This window comes from Lactuca serriola, chromosome 8 (genome assembly GCF_051521515.1).
Source record: "Lactuca serriola cultivar US96UC23 chromosome 8, Lser_US96UC23_V15, whole genome shotgun sequence".
Classification (NCBI taxonomy): domain Eukaryota; kingdom Viridiplantae; phylum Streptophyta; class Magnoliopsida; order Asterales; family Asteraceae; genus Lactuca; species Lactuca serriola.
The window spans coordinates 42,601,753-42,623,028 of NC_136415.1; the positions used below are offsets into that span (position 1 = coordinate 42,601,753).

The 21,276-nt window shown below is 31.8% G+C and overlaps 2 protein-coding genes across 3 annotated transcripts; one reads left to right on the top strand and one right to left on the bottom strand.

Moving 5' to 3' along the window:
- Positions 1-9,856: 9,856 nt before the first annotated feature.
- On the bottom strand, positions 9,857-14,248 carry LOC145069846 (putative sugar phosphate/phosphate translocator At1g06470). Of its 2 annotated transcripts, none has more exons than XM_079016789.1 (13): positions 14,095-14,248; positions 13,283-13,932; positions 13,027-13,196; positions 12,789-12,874; positions 12,653-12,702; positions 12,488-12,555; positions 12,295-12,395; positions 12,153-12,165; positions 11,514-11,698; positions 11,344-11,430; positions 10,431-10,525; positions 10,187-10,342; positions 9,857-10,107 (listed from the first exon to the last, which is right to left on the bottom strand). In XM_079016789.1, the coding sequence occupies exons 2-12, from the start codon at positions 13,753-13,755 to the stop codon at positions 10,225-10,227; spliced, it is 1,446 nt and encodes a 481-aa protein (XP_078872915.1). In that variant the 5' UTR covers positions 13,756-13,932; positions 14,095-14,248; the 3' UTR covers positions 9,857-10,107; positions 10,187-10,224. The 2 variants fall into 2 exon arrangements, with proteins under 2 accessions (XP_078872915.1, XP_078872916.1); XM_079016790.1 differs by having other exon boundaries at positions 13,283-13,927; positions 14,095-14,218.
- A 2,148-nt stretch (positions 14,249-16,396) lies between these two features.
- On the top strand, positions 16,397-19,557 carry LOC145068373 (Amidase family protein). Its single transcript, XM_079015330.1, has 10 exons — positions 16,397-16,990; positions 17,071-17,382; positions 17,458-17,637; positions 17,819-17,913; positions 18,034-18,109; positions 18,185-18,262; positions 18,397-18,490; positions 18,596-18,645; positions 19,005-19,109; positions 19,273-19,557. The coding sequence occupies exons 1-10, from the start codon at positions 16,451-16,453 to the stop codon at positions 19,363-19,365; spliced, it is 1,623 nt and encodes a 540-aa protein (XP_078871456.1). The 5' UTR covers positions 16,397-16,450; the 3' UTR covers positions 19,366-19,557.
- The last annotated feature ends 1,719 nt before the right edge of the window (positions 19,558-21,276 follow it).

The window sequence follows — 21,276 nt, forward strand, 5'->3', positions numbered from 1 at the left end:
ACTGAATACGTAGGTTTATCTATTTATATAAGATTTGGATTTTGGACTGTGTATGCTGCAGTTGACAATTTGAAGGTTCGTGATATATTGAATGGACAATACCGTGTACAGACTACACAGAGTTCATGTTGAATACTCCCTCTGTCAAAAAGAAATTATTTAAAAATATCTGGAGTCTTTGTTTTTGTAAGATTCATTTGTTTAATTACATGATAATGATGAAATTAACAATTCGAGAGTTGTATTTTTTTTAGTCAAAATAAACAATAGTAGATTATCTCTATTCACAACGGGTCTCTATCTATATATTATTTTATTTCAAAAAAAAAAATCTTTCTTTCATCTACATACAAACACAAACAAACTCAACATTCCATTATCAAACAAACTCAACCTTTATCAATATATAATTTATGATAACTTTTATTATTATTAAGATTTTAAGAAAATAAGAAAAAAGAAATTATAGCAAACTAAGCCTTTAATTTTAAAATATATAAAAACAAACTAAAAGATATAAAAAATATGAATAGTAGAAGTATATATGACAATTTGTCAATATTGTTAATCAAAAGCAAAACTTGTTATATGAATATATAAAACAAACTAAAATATATAACAATATGAATGGTAGAATTATATATGACAATTTGTCAATATTCTTAATCAAAAGCAAAACTTGTGAATATGACAAGAAAAAGGATAATTATTTTAAAGAATAAAGTTTGAGTTATTGAATTTCGAAAATTAAATTTTGTCACGAAAGAAAGCAGTCAAAATTAGGGGTGTTGAACGGGTAATTTTTTCGGGTTTCGGGTAATTCGGGTCGGGTAATTCGGGTTTTTCATGTTAGAAAAATTACCTGTTACCCTACCCAAACTAAATTCGGGTAATTCGGGTTTGAATAATTCGGGTATCAGGTCGGGTTTGGGTAATTCGGGTATTACCCGAAATATATGATTTTTTTTTGAATTTCACCTAAAAATAAATTTAATGAAATAAATACGCCGTGCTTTATTAGTCTTGTTTATATAAACAAACGAGACATAAACGAAGTTACTCAAGCTTTGAACATTGAGATTTTCTACTCAATAATACATGAGATATCAAGTAATTTTTTAACGACTTAATCTAATCTAATAAGATGTTAAAAAAACAAATACCTAAAGATCTTAATTTAAAAGTTTAAAATGTTTAAGATAAATGTAGTCATAAGTTTTGTCATGTTTTAAAATTTCATCAAGATAATGAGTTTGTTAGTTGTAATAAAAACTATAATCAAGAAAACAGTTAAATTTTAAAGAACGTGATGATATATAAAAGTTACTTTTAATATTGTTACTGTCGTATTGTCATAATAAATATATTTATGTTTTACAATAATGATAGTTAGTTTAAGCGTGATAAATACATGTTATATAGTACAAGCTCTACAAAAAAGGAATTTTTAAAATAATTCGGGTATACCCGAAACCCAAAAAATATACCCTTTACCCGACCCGAAAAAATTTCGGGTAACCCGATTACCCGGAAAAATTTACCCGATACCCGATTTACCCGACCCGTTTTACCCGATACCCGAAAAAATCGGGCGGATAATTTGGGTATCGGGTATTTTCGACAGGGCTAGTCAAAATGGCGTGTTAAAAGTAGAGTTAAAAAAAACATAAACGATGATATAGTATAATGGATGGTAGAGTTAGTACGGATGTATAGGTTAATTAAAGACCTTCATTTTCTTAAACTCTAAGGTGAGATGGAGCAATTGAAAGCCTTGATTTGGTGTAAAAGGCTAAGATTAAATGGAGAGTAGACAGAGATAAAATTCTAAGGGTGCGTTTGGTTGCGGAAAAATGGACCATTTTCCGGAAAAAAATTTCAGGAACAATGAAATTTTGAAAACGCGTTTAGTTCGTCTATTTTTCTAAATTTTTCACGGAAAATGAAAATTTTCCGTTTTCTAAAATTACAAAGAAGTTGGAAATTTTTGGAAAACTGATAATGATTGTTTTCCACATTTTTCTAATTCCAAATTTTTTCTAAAATAGATACACACACTCACTCCACCTCATCCACCTCTACCTACCCCCACCTTAACACCCTCACCCACACACACATACACATACACATACCCACCCACCCCTACACACACCCCAACCCACAAACACACACACACACATACATACCCACACACACACCAACCCACACATACATACCCCCCCCACACACACACATACACACATACACATACATATACATACACATATACATACCCACACACACACCCACTCACAAACACAAACACACACACACACATACATATACATATACATATACATACCCACACACACACCCCCACCCCCACACACACACATACACATACATATACATATACATACCCACACACACACTCACCCACAAACACACACACACACATACATACATATATATACCCACCCACACACACACCCACCCACAAACACACACACATACACATGCATACCCACCCACACACACACCCATCCACAAACAAACAAACACACATACATACATACCCACACACACACACATACCACCCGCACACACACACACACCAACCCACACACACATACATACCCACCCACACACACACAAACCTACACCTACCCCCCACAAACACACACATACATACCCCCCCCCCACACACACACACACACAAACACACACATACACATACATATACATATAAATATAAATATACATACCCACCCACACACACACCCACCCACAAACACAAACACACACACACATACACATACATATACATATACATACCCACCCACATACACACACACCCACAAACACACACACACATACACATACATATACATACCCACCCACACACACACCCACCCACAAACACACACACATACACATGCATACCCACCCACACACACACACACCCACCCACAAACAAACACACACACATACATACCCACCCACACACACACACCACCCGCACACACACACACAGCAACCCACACATACACATACATACCCACCCACACACACACAAACCTACACCTACCCCCACAAACACACACATACACACACAAACACACACTCGCACCCCCACCCACCCAACACCACCACGACAATCACCGACCTACCATCACCATCACCACCACCACCACCACTAACCCGTCACTAGCACCACCACCACCGTTGTCGCCACCATCACCACTACTGACACAATTGTCGCTGCCACCACCATCGCCTATCATCACCACCACCGCCGCCGACCCGCTACCGTCACCATCACCACCCGCACCCACACCCTACCACCATTACCGTTTTCTAAAAATGAAAACCGATAGAAAAATACACATCTAAACACGTTTTCTAATTTTCTAAAACTGAAAATGAAAAATGAATAAGTTTAACTAAACGCGTTTTCTAAATTTTTCAATGAAAAATGAAAACGGAAAACGGAAATCGAAAAGGGAAAACAAAAAACGGAAAATGAAAATTGTTTTTCCATAACTAAACGCAACCTAAGGTTTTCATGATATGATATTATGATATGCTCAATAGAAAGCGGTGTTAAATGGCTATCCGGGGTGTAATAGAGGATCGAGTTTAGATTATAAACTCAATTCAAGTTAAACAAACCATTTCACAACCGAAGAGATTAAAAATGCACTTTGGTCTTGCAGGGATGATAAAGCGACAAGTTCGGTTGGATTTTCCTTTATTATTTATGAAAAAGTTTATAAATATTTAGAAAAAAGGTATTGTTGATTTTGTTATGTAATTTTACGACTCAATATTCATTCCAAATGGTTGTAATTCATCGTTTATAACACTTATTCCCAAGACGACCAATCATATATTCCTAAAAGATTATAGACATATTAGTCGTATTGGGGTGCATTATAAGATTATAGCTAAGTTATTGGTTGAATTGTTGGTGAAGGTGGTTGGAATTGTGGTTTGACTTGAGCAAATGGTTTTCATTTAATGGTAAACAAGATTGTCGATTTTGGTGTAAGAAAAAGGAGAATTTTCTTGTTATGGTGTTTTTATTTGGCTTTAGGTCTAAAAATAATCTTGCAAAAACCAAATTGGTTAGGTTCAAGTGTCTACGGCCGAGTAAGGTCGAGATAGACACTCTATAAAAAACCAGTACATCTTATAAATTGTTTCTTTTTCTTTAGCCTTTTTAGAGGCCATTTAATATGGTTTTTTTATGACTACCATCATTTATAAATTTCCACTTTTGGATCATGGCATATAAGGTTTTTCCTTTACAAGTGACGATGAAAATTCTTTTAGCTCAAGTTGATTATGATGATTAGTTGGTTTATTTAGGAGGAGATGATGTTTGGAATCATCCACAATCAACAATACTTCATTGTGGGTTGAACTCTTTTGGAGTTTCGGGTTATTGCTCTTTTTAGTGCCAAGTTTTAGAGGCTTTTGGCTTTGGTTCAGATCATGGGATCCTATCATTTATTCGTGGACAAAAATAATTTTTAAAGATTGTTTGGCTTGTTCAACCATTATAATATTATAAGGTATTTTCAAGAATTTAATGGTGTAGGTATTCTCAAGACTCTAATACCTAGGGGTATTTTTCAAACACTATGATACGAAGATGTATTTTGCTTAAAAGACATTTATGTCGTATGACATTCGGTTTGAAGTTTTTACTTCTTCAATATTTCATTTCTAATTTGGATAAAGCTTTATTTGAGCAAGGTATCAGTTTTATTTTTTTAATACATTAAGAAGCATGTTATACATGATATTGTATGAAATCCATTTTGGCACAAGTGGTTTGGCATCGTTATAATATTTTTATGTGTTTATAATAATGTAAATGTATTATCTAAGGTATTTGCATTGAGTTTAAAAGATTTGTATGCAGTGGGTTTTGGGAGATTTGATCTATCACCATTATCTCCCTTTTATTTCATTTGTTATATGTAGGTTAAGAAAACAACACCTATTAAGATTAAGAAGTTATCATTTTATTAAAACACCTCATGTTTATTTAGGAATGTTTCCTAAGTATAAGGATTTTCTTAGTATGATTAGGATTCGTGTGAGACAATCATCTAAAGCCTTTTAGATCTTTTATCTATTATTGTTCATTCCTACATATTATTTTTTTTCTCCTATCTCTTTGGAGTTTTATCAGCAATGTAACATTTTAATAAGTAGTGGCCGTTTATAGAGATTTTTTCCGTTCGGGTTTCTACTATATGATTGTGTTCTCGTGTGATTGTTCGATTGTGTTTCTTCCACATCGTTTATTTTATAACAATAGGATGTTGTCCGGCTAGGTTACCTTTTACTTATTTGGATCTTAGGGTGAGTTCTAATATGTCTTGAGTGATTCGTTGGGATATGTTGATTAAGATATTCAAGATCAAGCTTTCTATTGGAAAATAAAAATGTTTTGTGTTGGTGGATGAAACATTAATATATTATGGAGAGATGAGATATTCCAATATGTATAGACACTTATAAGATTGTCGCAACAATTTGAGATACACTAACACTCCCTCTCAAAGAGACAGAGGTGCAGTGAATATAGACAGGGATGTGTCAAGCCACGACACGAGGGTGTTAGATGCCGATTTTCATACCATATTAATATATGTGAAGTTCAAAATTGTCTCTAGAAAAGAGACCTTTTGGAGAAAGAGCAGACTTCAACATGTACAAACACTTATAGGATTGTGTCGCACTGGTGTGTGATACACTAAACAATAATATGTTGTTGAATCGATTGTAGGTAGCTTGGGCATATTTTATATGTCAGTCTTTAAAGTTTCGAAGAAAGTGATTGCACAACTAGAAAGTTTGCAATCTCTTTTATTTTGGGGAGTAGAAGGTGGTCAATATAAAATTTTGTGGATTAAATGGAGTTTGTACAATTTTAATTAAGGCGTTGTTGCTCAAATAAAGGTATTAGTTTGCTATATTTATCATGTTTCTTTCGTGAGTTGTTGTATTTCGGTTCATTCATGGTGTTAGAGTTGGGTTTGGGCCGAGTTATGAGAAAAATCACATGGGGTTTGGTCCAAAATTTCCGGCTCCATCAATAAATTGCAGGTATTATGTTACATAATGTATTAAAGAAAAATGTTGGTAATGGTTCTTGACTAGGATATGGGATGATGTTTGACTTGGAGCCATTAAAGCTTCGTTTTCATTGACTTTTCTTATTGGAAGCTTAAAAGAAATTGTTTTTAAGTGGTCGTTGCATTAATTGTATTTGGTATTGGGAGTGGCATAGTGAAGTTAGGGGGTTAAATAATTAATTGTCTTGTCTAGTTTACTGTTTGTGCCTACAGATCAAACGAACCGGGGAGGGGATATAGATCCTTCAGAGGAGTTCTGAGTTATTTATATGTGTTCTCATATTGAGGATATTACTCTTGATGCTGGAGGTGGTTCTACCAAATGTAATAAATTTGCTCCAAATAAGTCAAGAATCTTGATGTGGAGAGTTTTTGTTACATCAGATGTCATCCAGAAACAACTTGGCCAACATAGATGTGGATTTGGATTCTATCTTGTGGTTGGATTGTCAAAATCATGACGAAAATATTGATCACTTGTTCATTTTTATGTGAGGTGGATAAAACGATTAGACGTGTCATTTGGTGGTGGTGGGATTTGGTGATTCTCGTCATCATTTCGATTGTAGAATTGTTAACTTAGATGGATTTTGTGTAGTCAAGTAGTCGACTGCAACACAACGTTCGTGTTTGGAGGTTGTTGTTTTAACGATCATTTGGATGTGATGTGAAATTTATATACTATTGGTTTTAAATTTATAAACCTAACCTACTTAACTAACTAATTGCATTTAGAAAATGTACCTAGTCAAATTATAGGATAGTTTAAGTGAGTTGAGTGTCGATCACATGGAACGAAATTTAAACAAATAACTTTAATTGGGGGGGGGGGGGGGGGGGGGAGATTTTACTGATTTTGCGAGTTCAACAACTTAACTCAAACAATTATCAATTAAACAAATATGAAAACTAAGCAAGCAAAGAAAACGATTTTTAATTCAAGTTTGAAGAATTCTTCCATTTAGTTCTGAATCCCCCCTCTCATATGGTTGATTTCTAATGGATAAATTATATTGATTATCAATTCATTAGATTACTAGTTATCATAATCTGATACCTAGATCTGTCAATTTATGAATTATCATGTAATGATCAATCACAAGTTAGACACAAAATTGATATAAGCATGAATTGGACTATAAACGATAAATCTATGAATTACCTATCCTAGATCAAGACAAGCAAATTATGGATCAATTATGCTCTATAACACAATCAAAGTAGCTAACTTTTATTTACCTAACTCTAAGATTTGTTCAACATCTAATTATTTAATAGTCTTAAACAACTAGATAACAAATTCATGTAGTTTGAATAATCATCTACTACACAAAACGTGTATAATAAGCAATATAAGCTAGGACTTCAACATGTTAGGATTGTGATTATCAAACACTAGTAAAATCAACACAAAACATCTATAAATTCAAAATCAACACATGGGATACGGGCTCATCTTCACCAAATAGAAGTATAGGGTGATTACCCCACAACTAAAGCAGAAAAAAAAAAAAAAAAAAAAAAACCCATAAAATCAAAGCTAATTAGACTAGACATGGTTAAAGCTAGCAAAACGGATGATTAAATGTTGTTCTCCTTTTAAATCTCTTCGATGCTTGAACATCAAACGAATTTTGATCTTCCAAGGGTTCTTCAGAGGGTTTTAGTCGCAGCTCTTAACTTAATTCCCAAAGCGATTCTTGAAATTTGACATAAATTTCGAGATGCATATATATGCCAAAAATTGGTTGCCTCACCGTGGAAATTAGACCTCCACAATGTGGTCCACATTTAAAACGCCTACACCCCAAGTCTTGGTAAGCTTCTCTGTCCACGTCATGACATGCACTTTACACGACTTTTTCTTCTCTATTTTCAGCTTCGGTACTCAAAGTATCCAGCTTTCTTCAATTTCAGCTCATTTTCCTTGAGAATATCATTTTTTTACTGCAACATACAATTTGATTATTATAAGTACTAAATATCTTTGCATTTTTATCAAAATATAACTCAAATGTATTAAAATAATGTGTAAATGTATGTATAAATATGACAATACAAAGATGATTTGAAATTACGGTTCTCAAAAATTTCATAATGATTCTATTTCTAACAAAATAACTTCTCATTCTTACTTTTGGATTGTTCATATAAACTCGAAACTAAAAGTTAACTTGGTTGTTTGGCTTCATAACACCAATATTATCATTAACATTTTGTAATAGTCTATTTATTTATGTATTTTATGTTAGTGCCTGGCAAATAATTTAGTTGTTTTAAAAAAAAATATTGAATATTTTTCAATAAATTGTTTGTAACAAATAATGGTACCTTATATCAACTTAAGATAAACCAACCTCCACGAGTCGGTTGATTGGGTTTCTTATATAATTTCTTTTTCTTATTCCATTTTTTGTTGGTGAAGATCACCGATAACTGTCGTACGTCTTAGAAGCAACTAATATGATAATCTACTCATTATAGTTTAGATTAATTAGATTAGATAACGTTACATTTAAATTTAAAATAACATTTTTTTACAGCTCGAAGCATACTTATTTAAGTCTGACTATTGGTCCTCAAAAAATTAAAATCAAATTTACAATATTCAACTGAGTTTTAAATTGTAATGTTTATATAATTCCTGAACTCGTTCAACTATTTCGGCCACCGTTTGTTTCTTGGATAAAATTTTGCAACCTGTAATCACGAACGAATGGTTTTTTATAGTAAAGTCCAAAACAAATCCTTAATCCCACGTCACAAGAAAAACAAAACAATTTTATCAAACATTTCTTTAAATCTTTTGATTTATATATATTTTATGTGCTTATTTATATAACAATTTATAGAATGTTCCCATGGTAAAAGTAAAGTTCCTAAGCATTTAACATAATTGGTCCTTATTTTTTATCTATTTTAATTTTTTGGTCTGGTCATTTTTAGGAGCTTTTTAATATTTAAAGTTTTGCCACAAAACTTTAAGAAATTGACAACTTTGATTAATTTTCTAAAACTTGTTGATTCCAGTAATGGGTTTTTAAGATATCAATTTTGGCTAGAAAACTTTAATATTCAAATTTTGGCTAGAAAACTTTACATTGTTTAGGAACCTTTTAATATTCAAATTTTGGCTAGAAAACTTTAAGGAATTGACAACTTTCGTCCCTTTTTTCTAAAGACTTACTAATTAAATATTAATAACATTGTTCTATGACTATTTTTTTATCATATATTAACTAACGAGTTTATTTCAATCTTTTATATTGTCGGATAAAAAAAATACATACTAATACTAGCGTTTCAGGAAAAGAAAAAATCTCAACTATACGATATATTAATTTTTATCACTTCCTTTTCATTTTATGAATTACTTTTTTTACATTTTGGGTTGTTAAGATTATATTTCCATCATTTTATATATTAATTTAGGGAAGTGATTCACAACATATTTTCTTGGTATACAAAAATTCATGTTTTATATAATCTGTCACAAAACAGAATATTTTGTTTTATTGTTTTTTTACATGTCTTTTTATGTCACTTAACATTTTTCAGATTAGCTAACTTATCAGTTAGTTTTACTGATTGTGTCATTTTTCTCGGCTAGCTTATTGGTTAGTAACTTTTATATATGTTATGTCAAACACAGTCTAAAAGGGTTTTTAGGATATCAATTAGACCATACATATACAATATTACACAAAATGATGGTAAGAAGAGACTTTACACCAAGAAAGAACAAAATGATATATATATGATGAATCATATGCAAGTACATTTTTGGAAAATTATGCAGCAACAACAAAATTACATTTGACAATTTACGAATGAACCCCTAGAACATGTATATGATCTACAAAAACAAAAAAGAAGACTAATAATGATATAAAAGGGGTTCATACTTCATAGCATTTCTGTTACATTTTTTTTGTAGAGTCCTGGTAAATAACTCCTCCAGTTTATGTATTTCCATCTGCAGATTTGTCGTAATTTCATAACAATTGAAAAACAATTCATTTAATAATATTAATATTCAGGAAAAAAGAACTTACTTGAAATGAAGAATGTAACAAACATGATGAAGGAATAATTAAGGACTAATTTCCTCGCCTTCCATATCCTCAAGAATAACATATCTTGCAGGGGTAGTATCGTCAGATTTTGCTATTTTAGCTCCGCTTCTTGTTCTATTCTGGAACTTTTGGTACCTAGTATTTTAGAAAAAAATAAATAAATTAAATTATTTTTGGTCAAAAAAGACATTTGAAATGACTTGAGAGGTTTTTTATGACTTACTTGTACCAGTTGAATAAACTCACACCAAACATGATTATGATGAGACCAGCTCCTTTTAACCATGTGAATTCATCATGAAAGTAAAATACAGCTACCTGAAAAATAAATTTAAAATTTTAAAATACTTTGTAATTAAATAAAACTGAGATATCTAATTACAACTAATGTTGGTGAAATCGTTGTTTCGTTAGCATTTTCTAGTTATAATTCATACACGTAATTTACAAAAATGATCCCTGTGCTTTCAGCATTTTACCATATTTAGTCCAAAAATGAAACGTTTTCCAATCTTGGTCCTTATATTAAGGTTTCATATGGGACTTTCTAGTTTTTGGGCCTTATTTCAAGATTCCATGGACCAAAATTAAAAATGTTTTGATTTTGGACTAAACACTGTAGGAATCAGAAAGCAAAAACAGTTTCTGGTTATAATTTATAGAGTAAATTACAATAATGGTCCCTGTGCTTTCAGATTTTTATCATGTTTAGTCCAAAAATGAAACTTCTTTTCACTTTTTGCTCTTGCTTCAAAGTTTCATATTTTTTTTGTTCCTATGACATTCTGATTTTGGTCCTTATTTCAAGGTTCCAAGGATCAAAATCGATAAAAACATATAAATAAGGACAAAAACTGAAAATGTTTCAACTTTGGACTAAATACCATAAAAATCAGAAAGCACCAGGACCATTTTTGTAATTTACTCAAATCCAAAACTGCTCCAGATATTCTTATATTATGTTGATATGTATTTGAGGTTTATAATCAGACTCTTTTGTGTTAAGATTATAAATCTATAAAGACACAACATACCTTTATCATTTTACAATTTAGCCACTAAACTATTTTCTGTAGTGATTAAGTCATTTTTTTTTACTTAAAAAGGTGTCAACTGTCAACTGTCAACTGTCATACCAGTATTGTGACAGCTTCCTTCACAACTCCAGCAATAGTCACTGTTACTGCACTTGTCATTGAAACAAGAATGTACTCTGTTAACACCTGCAAATATAAAAACATGCAAAGATTAATTATTAATTATTATAATCACAAACAATTAATTATATTATATTAAAAACAATTACCATAAAAAAGGCGAGAGTTCCCCCCAAAAGCATCAAGAGGCCACTTCGGGTGATATGCCATGGGCTATCAAAATAACTTGTCCTTCTGAATTCATCCCATGGATCCAAAATCAGAGAAAACAAAGCAGTTGCTACAGCCATTACTGGAGTTACAACACTCATCAGCACCAGTGGATTTTTCAAACCTGTTTGATAAAGATAATATGTTACCAATTTGGTCCCTGAGTATAGTTGATTTTTGCAAATTTGGTCCCGGTAGGTTTCTCTTGCAACTTGGGTCCTTATTTGAGGTTTTTGTAACGTTTTTAGTCCCTTTTCCAAGTAAAATGACTATTTTTGCTCCCTGTATATAGCTGATTTTTGCCATTTTGGTCCTTATTTAAGGTTCTTGCAACGTTTTTACAATATCTTCCATGTAAAACGATTATCTTTGGTCCCTGAGTATAGCTGATTTTTGCAATTTTGGTCCCAAAAATATGGCATATTACTTGGAAAAGGGACCAAAAACGTTACAAAACCTTAAATAAGGACCAAAATTGCAAGTGAAAACTTACTGGGACCAAATTTGCAAAAATAAATTATACTCAGGGATCAAAAATGTAATTTACTCTAAAGTTAATTATGTAGGCAATTGCTTACCATAGACTTCTTTCTGTAGGTTCCACAGATGTCAGAGTTAACCAATTACCCAAAAAGATAAAATATAATATTAGTACAAATTTATAGAAAAAAAGATAGGAGATAAATATTTCAGAAACTAATTTTTTGCAAATTAAAATACCTGAAGAAGGATCTGAGTCATGCTCCAACGAAAACCAGACATAACAGCAGCAAGCATGACAAATATAAAACCCCAAAATTCAAATGCAGTCTCTTTTGCAACTGCAAAAGTATATTAAAAATATATATATATCCATATAAGCAATCTACAAAACTAAATAAGAAATTGTGCAATTGATTATTATTTATTATACCTGTTAATAAAATCCCAACAGATATTATTAAAATAATGCCTAAAAGTTTGACACTTGGAGTCTCCAACCTACACAGTAAATCCCAACAGATACTATTAAAATGATGCCTAAAATAAGAACTTGTTCAAAAAGAAGACAACCCTAAATTGAAGTAAATAACAATACCTGAATGCAAAGGCGAATATCAAAAGAAATATAGGAGATGCAGATTTGCACTGCAAACAAAGAAAAAAGATTTAAAACTAATTAAAAAAAAAAGGTAAGTTGAGTTGACTAATATGAATGGAGAGAGTTGACCAACCATGGTGGCAAATGTAACAGAGATGAAAACAAGGGATGCATTGCTCAAGTTGATATCCAGTGCTGTTGCAAGAGACATGGGTACAACTGTGAAAGGCAAAGTCCATCTGTAGCATTAGTTATTATTTATTAGAAAAGTTAATAAAAAGTAACAACATGTATGAAGAACTAGAGCTATAAATACATCTATGATATCAACAGCAATGGGATGTATTTGTTTTTTTTTTATGAATGTTTACCTCTCACAAAGTAGTCCTTCTTTGACATAGGTACAGAAGGTTCAAATCTTTTAGACCAAAAGTATGTGATACCCTTTGACAAAATAGCTTGCATTGCAAAATGAACTGTGTTCATCAATAAAGGAGCAGGGAATCTTCCCATATCATCTCCGAGTAGAGTCTTATTATACCTATTAACATTGAGAAACGCAATCTAAAACTGTAGATCAAGATGAAATCATGAAATAGATATTGCAAATAAGAAAAGGAGACTTACAGGGTTAATAATGTACTGAAAATGTACCACATGAGTATGAAAAACAATGTCTTGAGTATATCAGAAACAGCAATAGGATTCCTGGAGCTTGATGAAACAGCCATATATGTTTCAACAAAATCGGTATCTTCAGGATCTAGCATTCTATTGTCAGCAATTTCAATATCAAAAGAAGAATAATTCCCATTTTTGTTTCCTCTTCTGGGACTAGGAGCAGGAAACATATCTATACTGCCACTTCTATTCATCTTTACACCCCTCAATTCACTACTCTGTTCTTCATCAACTTTTTGAAGCACTGGAAGTTCAAAATTGTCGTCCACTTCATTTGTATTTACAATCTCATCCTCTTGTACACGATTCTGATTGTATATCCCATCTTTGTCGCCCCAATTAGAGAATGAAGGGTCCCTATGGAATCCGAATCCTTCCTCATGAGCAATTTTCTGGGTGTTTAAATCGCTCTCTACCATTTTGTTCCTGATTTGTGGTCGAAGCCATCTAAACTCCAACCCCCATGATTAACCAATATCACCGAACAGAACTAGCACATGAATAGAAAACTCCACTACGATTTGATCGTATCAAGTTTGACCTAAGTCATAAAGTTCTGAAGTCTAAGTGATCAAAGTTCCGGAAAATTACCTGCTCTGATCAAATTTAACAAGACATTCAAAATCTAGCTCAGAAAATCCGTTTTGCAACAAACATTAAAACTCACGATATATTGCCTACTTTTAATTGCATTGAAAACCCAATTTTATGAAGTATTGTTGATGCAAATATGGTAAAAAAATCATTGAGACACGTACCTCGGTAAGCTTCTTGAATGAATCTAGTTGCAATAAGGTATAGATATTCAAAAGAATTCAAACACGATGCAATTCGCTGACGTTGCGTTTCAGAAACGTAGATCTTATGAAGATTCAAACGACGAAATAGACACAGAGATCTGTAATATAAAAATTATACGGTGAACAACACAAATGGTCCCTAAACTATTGCACCATATGCATTCCGGTCCACTTAGCTTGGAATAAATTACACTTTTTTTTTTATTATCTTTTTTAATTTAAACACTAAACAATATTTGAAATTATATACTAACAATGCGGTTACGGAAAAATGAAGAATAGATCATTTTCTGGAAAAAAAAAAAAAAAAAAAAAATTACGAAAAATTAGAATTTTGAAAACACATTTACTTCAATAATTTTTTTAGAGAAAATAAAAATTTTCTGTTTTTCCAAAATTAAAAACTTAAAAATTTTTAGAAAATCAATAATTATTGTTTTTTATATTTTTCTAATTCAAAAAAAATTAAAATATAAAAACACACATACCCCACACCATCCACTCCCAACCACCATCACCATTGTTGTCATCGTCCATACCACTACTGTCGCCATTGTCTTCTCCATATTTTATTTCGTTTTTACATGTTTTTCATAATATGGTAATAAAACTTTATTTTTTTACTATGTTTTTTACAAATTATTTTAAAACTTTATTTTTTATTTTTTACATGTTTTGTGTCATAGTTTGTTTTTACAACTTTATTTTTCTATAATATCTTTCACACACTTATTATTCTACTTCAAAATCTATACAATTTTGGCTGATAAGCATCTATATATCAACTCTCGTTACATCTACGCCAAAGACTCATTGTTAACTTCATTTTTATTTCATTCTTATCTGTTTTTTCACAATTTTATTTCCATCTTTATATCATTTTACATGTTTTTCACTATTTGTTGTCATACCCCATACTTTAGCCAGACAGTTACATGAAATGAAATTCTAAATATATTTTTTAAAAAAGTACATAGAAATAAAGTAAAATAGATTATGAAAAAACATATAAAGAAAAAAGAAAAAATAAAGAAAAGCCACATTATCACCGATGATAATAGAAACAAATTTGGTTTTAAATATTATATAAAATTTAATGAATAAAAAATTACAAATATAATACTTTAGTGCCTAACTTCAACATTAATCTTTTTTTTTTATCAAAAAGGAGTAGGATACAATGACTATTCATAATACTCCTATAGATTATATACAATTATATTTGAAAAACATTTTTGAGATGTTCTAAGAAAATTGTCATCTTACAGCAAGTAAAACGATTTTAACGATGAAAAAAATAGTATATTAAATCTAATAAAACTTCTTTTTTATGATACTTGTATATTTTATATCAAATTATATGAAATTTGTTATTAAAAAAAAAAAAAAAAAAAAAAAAAAAAAAAAAAAAAAAACTAACTCAGTTAATGCTTGAAACTCATTGTGTTATATTTTTGTTATTAAACCCTTTTATTTTAGGATAATGTAAATTAATGGTTTATGACTATTTTATAATAATGTATTCTTATTAAAATTAGAATATAACAATGTATTTTCATTCAAAAAAATGTCTATTAAAATCAATATAATGACCTTATACATGTTGCTCTTAAAATATATTTTAATAAAACTTAACATAGTCATGAAGTTTGTTATAAAAAAAAAAAAGAAAAAAAAACTAACATACTATCAGTTAATGCTTGAAACTTGTATATTTTATATCAAATTATATGAAATTTGTTAAAAAAAAAAAAAAAAAAAAAAAAAAAAAAAAAAAAAAAAACTATCAGTTAATGCTTGAAACTCATTGTGTTATATTTTTGTTATTAAACCTTTTTATTTTAGGATAATGTAAATTAATGGTTTATGACTACTTTATAATAATGTATTTTTATTAAAATTAGAATATAACAATGTATTTTCATTCAAAAAAATGTCTATTAAATCAATATAATGGCCTTATTCATGTTGTTCTTAAAATAGTATATTTTAATAAAACTTAACATAGTCATGAAGTATTATTTTGGGCAAGATCATAATGTATAATGTAAAGTGATTTGAACCTAAGACAAGTCATTAACGAATTAATTAATTTATTTAACATCTAATCACTAACAAACAATTAAAAATATATATAATGTAATTTCTTTGAACGTTGAAACACATAACAAAAATACATCTAAAAATAATATAGATAGAAATATTAAACAAATAAAAATATATAAATAAAAAAAAATGCCACGGTGTTTAAATCGGACTCCTCCTCCGGTGGTTGTTCTTTTTCCTCGGACACGCTCCCTCCACGAGAGGAAAAATGCTATCTTCAGTACAAAACCCTCGCATCCTCCTCCTCCACTGCCGGTGGTCTAAACCTCTCCACCACCACCACCGCCATTATCCCAAAGCCATCCACGCCGCCGCTCAAGCTCAGGCCGTTTCTACATCATCCCCCACCTCTCAAATCCAAATTATCCAAAAATCCATCCATTCCCGGGAGAAAACAGCCCGCCAATTTGCCGAAGAGTTTATCAACCGTCTCCGCCTTACCGAACCCCATGTCAAGAGCTTCCTTCACGTCTCAGAAACCGTTTTAAACGAAGCAGATGAAATTGACCGGAAAATTGATCGAAACGAGGATGTGGGACCTCTCGCCGGAGTATTGGTTGCTGTCAAAGACAACATTTGTACCGCCGACATGCCTTCTACCGCTGGATCTAAAATATTGGAAAATTATCGGCCGCCATTTGATGCGACTGCTGTTAGGAAGTTGAAGGAGAGTGGCGCCATTATCGTTGGGAAAACTAATTTGGATGAATTTGGAATGGGAAGTACCACTGAAGGATCAGCTTACCAGGTTAGATTACAAAATTCTTTCCAATTTCTCCCGTTCTTCTACCAGATTGCTATCAATTTATCCATTTTGATACAAATTAGGTCACTGCAAATCCTTGGAACCTTGAATGTGTACCAGGGGGGTCATCAGGAGGCTCAGCTGCAGCTGTTTCCGCTAGACAATGTGTAGTATCGTTAGGAAGTGATACAGGTGGAAGTGTCAGACAACCTGCATCATTTTGTGGTGTCGTAGGTTTAAAACCAACATATGGTCGTGTCTCAAGATTTGGACTAGTAGCATATGCATCATCACTTGATGTCATCGGATGCTTTGGCTCATCGGTTGCTGATGCTGGCATCCTTCTTCAATCAGTCTGTGGCCATGATAAACTCGATGCCACCAGTAGCAAACGGGTATGTTTCTTTTGCCCTTGGTTTTATCTTGAAATTACAATATTGCCATAACTTTGTGAAAATCTATGTCTTCAGGAGGTTATTGACTTCACATCTCAGTTTGTTGCCAAAGATTATCTTGAATCACAGCCCTTGAAAGGACTAAGAGTTGGTGTGATTCGTGAAACTCTTGGTGATGGAGTTGATCAAGAAGTAGTTTTATCTATTCGTGGTGCTATTTCTCATATGGAAGAATTGGGATGTATAGTGACAGAGGTTCCCATTTTATTTTCAAGTCATTCAGGTCGCTGGACATGACAATTCAGTGTTTAGACTAATGTCCATGGGACAAAAGTTGCAATTTTTTGTCAATGTAAAAGACGTAAATGCCCTTCTCATGTTCATCATCAATACATATAGTGGTTTGACTTTTTTTCTGTTTAATAATGGATTTCAGGTGTCATTACCTTCTTTCTCTCTGGGATTACCAGCATACTATGTTCTTGCTTCATCCGAATCTTCTTCCAACTTGTCTCGATATGATGGTATTAGGTAATATATAAAATCTTGTTCTTCTTCAAATGTAGATATGAAACCTAATAAAAATATAAAGATTGGTAGGATAAAAGCAGAATAATAGGTTGCTAACATCATTTTTTTTTTAATTTCCAGGTATGGTAACCAAATTGTTTCTGATGAGCTAAGTTCCCTTTATGGAGGTTCTCGTGCTAATGGCTTAGGTCCAGAGGTATGAAAGGAAAACTTGATGATAAAGGGCAAATTTGTAAAATGTTAGGATTTAAATAAAGTTAAGATTTTTCAGGTAAAAAGGAGGATTTTGATGGGGACATATGCCCTTTCAGCAGGTTATTATGATGCCTATTACAAGCGAGCTCAACAGGTAATTTACTTTGTGTTGTGTTTGTTACACAAGCTTTCTAGGGTTATTTTTTTTATGATGAGAACAACAAGGGCAATTATGTCTTTTTCACATACAAGAAATCATTGAGTAAACAGTAAATTATGGTGATTTAGGTGAGAACTGTAGTCCAGAAAAGCTTCAAGACAGCATTAGATGAACATGATATTCTAATTTCACCTGCAGCTCCATCTGCAGCATATAAAATCGGTAAATTTTCCACATCATCATATTTTGTTTCTTGATGTGAAAACAATCATCTCAAATCATAACCAGTGTTTGTTTATTTATTTGTTATATTTGTATTATTTATAGGTGAAAAGAAAAATGATCCTTTGGCAATGTATGCAGGGGATATTATGACTGTAAGTCTTTCAAAGCTTGTTTCTTAAATATAGAGTTTATGAGAATTGAGAGTTAATCTTTTTCATATATCAAAGTGATGAATGATACAAGTATATATATACAGAGACAAGCTACGGCAAACAAACTAAACCCACATACATAGGCACGTGAAGCACACATCCTGAATACCAGGACTAATATGACTAATTCCAGTGACTTAGTCCTATTGACTAATTGACTTCTTGATATAGCCGTTATTATTAAATGCTACCCTTTGTTCCTTTTGTGTTATTCTTAATGCAATAAGTTGTTTTTTTTTTTTTTTTGTTTTTTTCTGAATATTGTTTTGGCTTTTTTGTTTTCATTTGTGAAATTGCAGGTGAATGTCAACTTGGCTGGATTGCCTGCATTGGTTTTGCCATGTGGATTTGTCCAAAATGGCCTTCCTGTTGGTGTTCAAATGATAGGGGCTGCTTTTGATGAGGTGGGATAATTTCTTCATATATAAATTTTCTTACTTTTCTAGACAGGTTTAAGACTAAATGACCATTTTACCCTAACATTCTGAAAAATAAATTTTATAATATTCATCAATCTTTTTTTTTTTTTTTTATAGAAATGCTGCTTATATTACTGGATGTTTGCAGGAAAAATTGCTGAGAGTGGGCCATATCTTTGAACAAACGCTTCAAGGTTGCTCCTTTATCCCACCACTGATAGCAGATGAATTTAAATTCTAGAAAAATTGATCATAATATAAGTCATTAATTGTCTTATTTTTTTGGTGAATTATGAGTTAGAATGATAGTCCCGAAAGAGGGTATCAAAAGGTAGTAATATTCTTGTAGTCAATTTGCTTTGAACTCGGATTCTTTTGATGTATAAACTATGTGTTCATTCATAAATTGGAGTTAGAAATGCTTTGAACTCAATGATTGTATGTTTTGATGTTCTTCTACATCTAAGAAAATAGAAGTATTTAGGAGATGTATATGCAATTTGCAAAGAAAATGTCTATGTTCTTTATGTATCTTAAATAACGGTTGTGATCCTATAGCACCACAATTATTGAAAACAAGAAGCATCATGGAGAAAATGACAAATTGCAGTAAATAGCAATGTATCTTATTCTTTTTACCAATATACCCAATTCATGGTGAGAAAAAAGTAACATACTTTTAAGTTTTAATAATGAGACTTTTACCAAATTCTAAGGTTTCAGCAGAAAAATCGATTGCTTCATGCATTACAACAGTCATGTCATCAGCCTCTTTGCATAGTTGCTCCCAAGTCTGCCCTCTTTTTCAGAGGAGTGTTTCCATTATCATGCTTGCTTTCATTTTTTTGTAGAATCTTGGAAAAGAAAACACAGCATCATAGTATATTGACAAATTGAATTATATAATATAATTATTTAATTACTATAAAAATATTTTATCCAATTAAATGTACTCATGAATTTAATGTATTCTAAAGAGAGAGCATTATGTTCTTGACTTCATTCTCTAAAGCACCATAAAATCTCTGTTCTAACATATACAATAGGGAGACTCGCATAACATCTGCATCTGATAATCGATGAAATGAAGTATTGAACAAATGGAAAGACATGTTGTCTGAACTATGTCGAAGATGAAGTAGCCTGCAAATACTCCTCGAACCGCAACCCGATAACAAGACACGGAGTCCTCTTGTCAAAGCAAACCCGCTAGTGGCCTATCTGTCAGACCAAGGTAACCTCCTTGCACATAAGATAACATAGTAATGTGTGACATTCTACACCCATCGGCATGTTAACATATCAACCAAAACATGAAGCCCTAAACATGGCCGCATGTTTGGGGGGTGTGAACGAGTCATGATTTCCCTGCCAACTTTAGGTTTGTAAGTTGTAGTGACAACTATTTCATATATTCTCTCATACTATAATGAAAGGAATTTAAATTAGGCAAGTACTACATGTTCTAGAGTAAAATGACAGCGCTCCGAACACCATTCTGGACTATGATGGATGTGTTCTGGATACTATTTCGGACTATATTCAAGACATATTCAAGACATTTTGGAGATGTTTTAAATATTTCATATATGTTCTATGCGTTCCGGATTAGTTTAGTGTATTCCAAACTTGATTCTGGCCGATTCAAATGTAATTTTTTTAGTTGTCCTAGTATACATATATACCCACATATACTCATATAAAAGCCAAAAAAACAATTAAAATTCGAAGGAAAAAAATTATAGCTAAGTAATTGCATCAATTCATACAAAAAAACCTTATTTTTAATATATAATAATCCGAAATTGAATATCTTCATAGCTAGAAGATGTTATTCTTTGAAATTGATATAATCCGAAACAAGGGGTATAGAATTCGAAAAAGTGAGTTCAGAGTACGACATTAGAGGTGGCAATCGTGTCGTGTCGGGTTCGTGTCGTGTCGAAACACTAAACGGGTTGAAAGTGTTTGACCCTAACCCAACTCATTTAATTAATGTGTCGTGTCGTGTCAACCCGTTTATTTTCGTGTCGAGTTCGTGTCGGGTTTCGGGTTAGGGTTATACCTTGAAATATGTCGTGTCATGTGAGGTTAAAAGATTGAGCATGTTGAAAGAGTAGGAGTTTGGTAGGCGGAAATGAAAAACTAATTG

Coding starts and splice junctions, on each gene's coding strand:
- LOC145069846 (XM_079016789.1), bottom strand. CDS start 13,755: ATGGTAGAGAGCGATTTAAACACCCAGAAAATTGCTCATGAGGAAGGA. Junction 12,556..12,652: donor ATATTCGCCTTTGCATTCAG/GTATTGTTATTT, acceptor TTTACTGTGTAG/GTTGGAGACTCCAAGTGTCA. Junction 11,431..11,513: donor GAACTCTCGCCTTTTTTATG/GTAATTGTTTTT, acceptor TTATATTTGCAG/GTGTTAACAGAGTACATTCT.
- LOC145068373 (XM_079015330.1), top strand. CDS start 16,451: ATGCTATCTTCAGTACAAAACCCTCGCATCCTCCTCCTCCACTGCCGG. Junction 16,991..17,070: donor CTGAAGGATCAGCTTACCAG/GTTAGATTACAA, acceptor GATACAAATTAG/GTCACTGCAAATCCTTGGAA. Junction 18,110..18,184: donor CTAATGGCTTAGGTCCAGAG/GTATGAAAGGAA, acceptor AAGATTTTTCAG/GTAAAAAGGAGGATTTTGAT.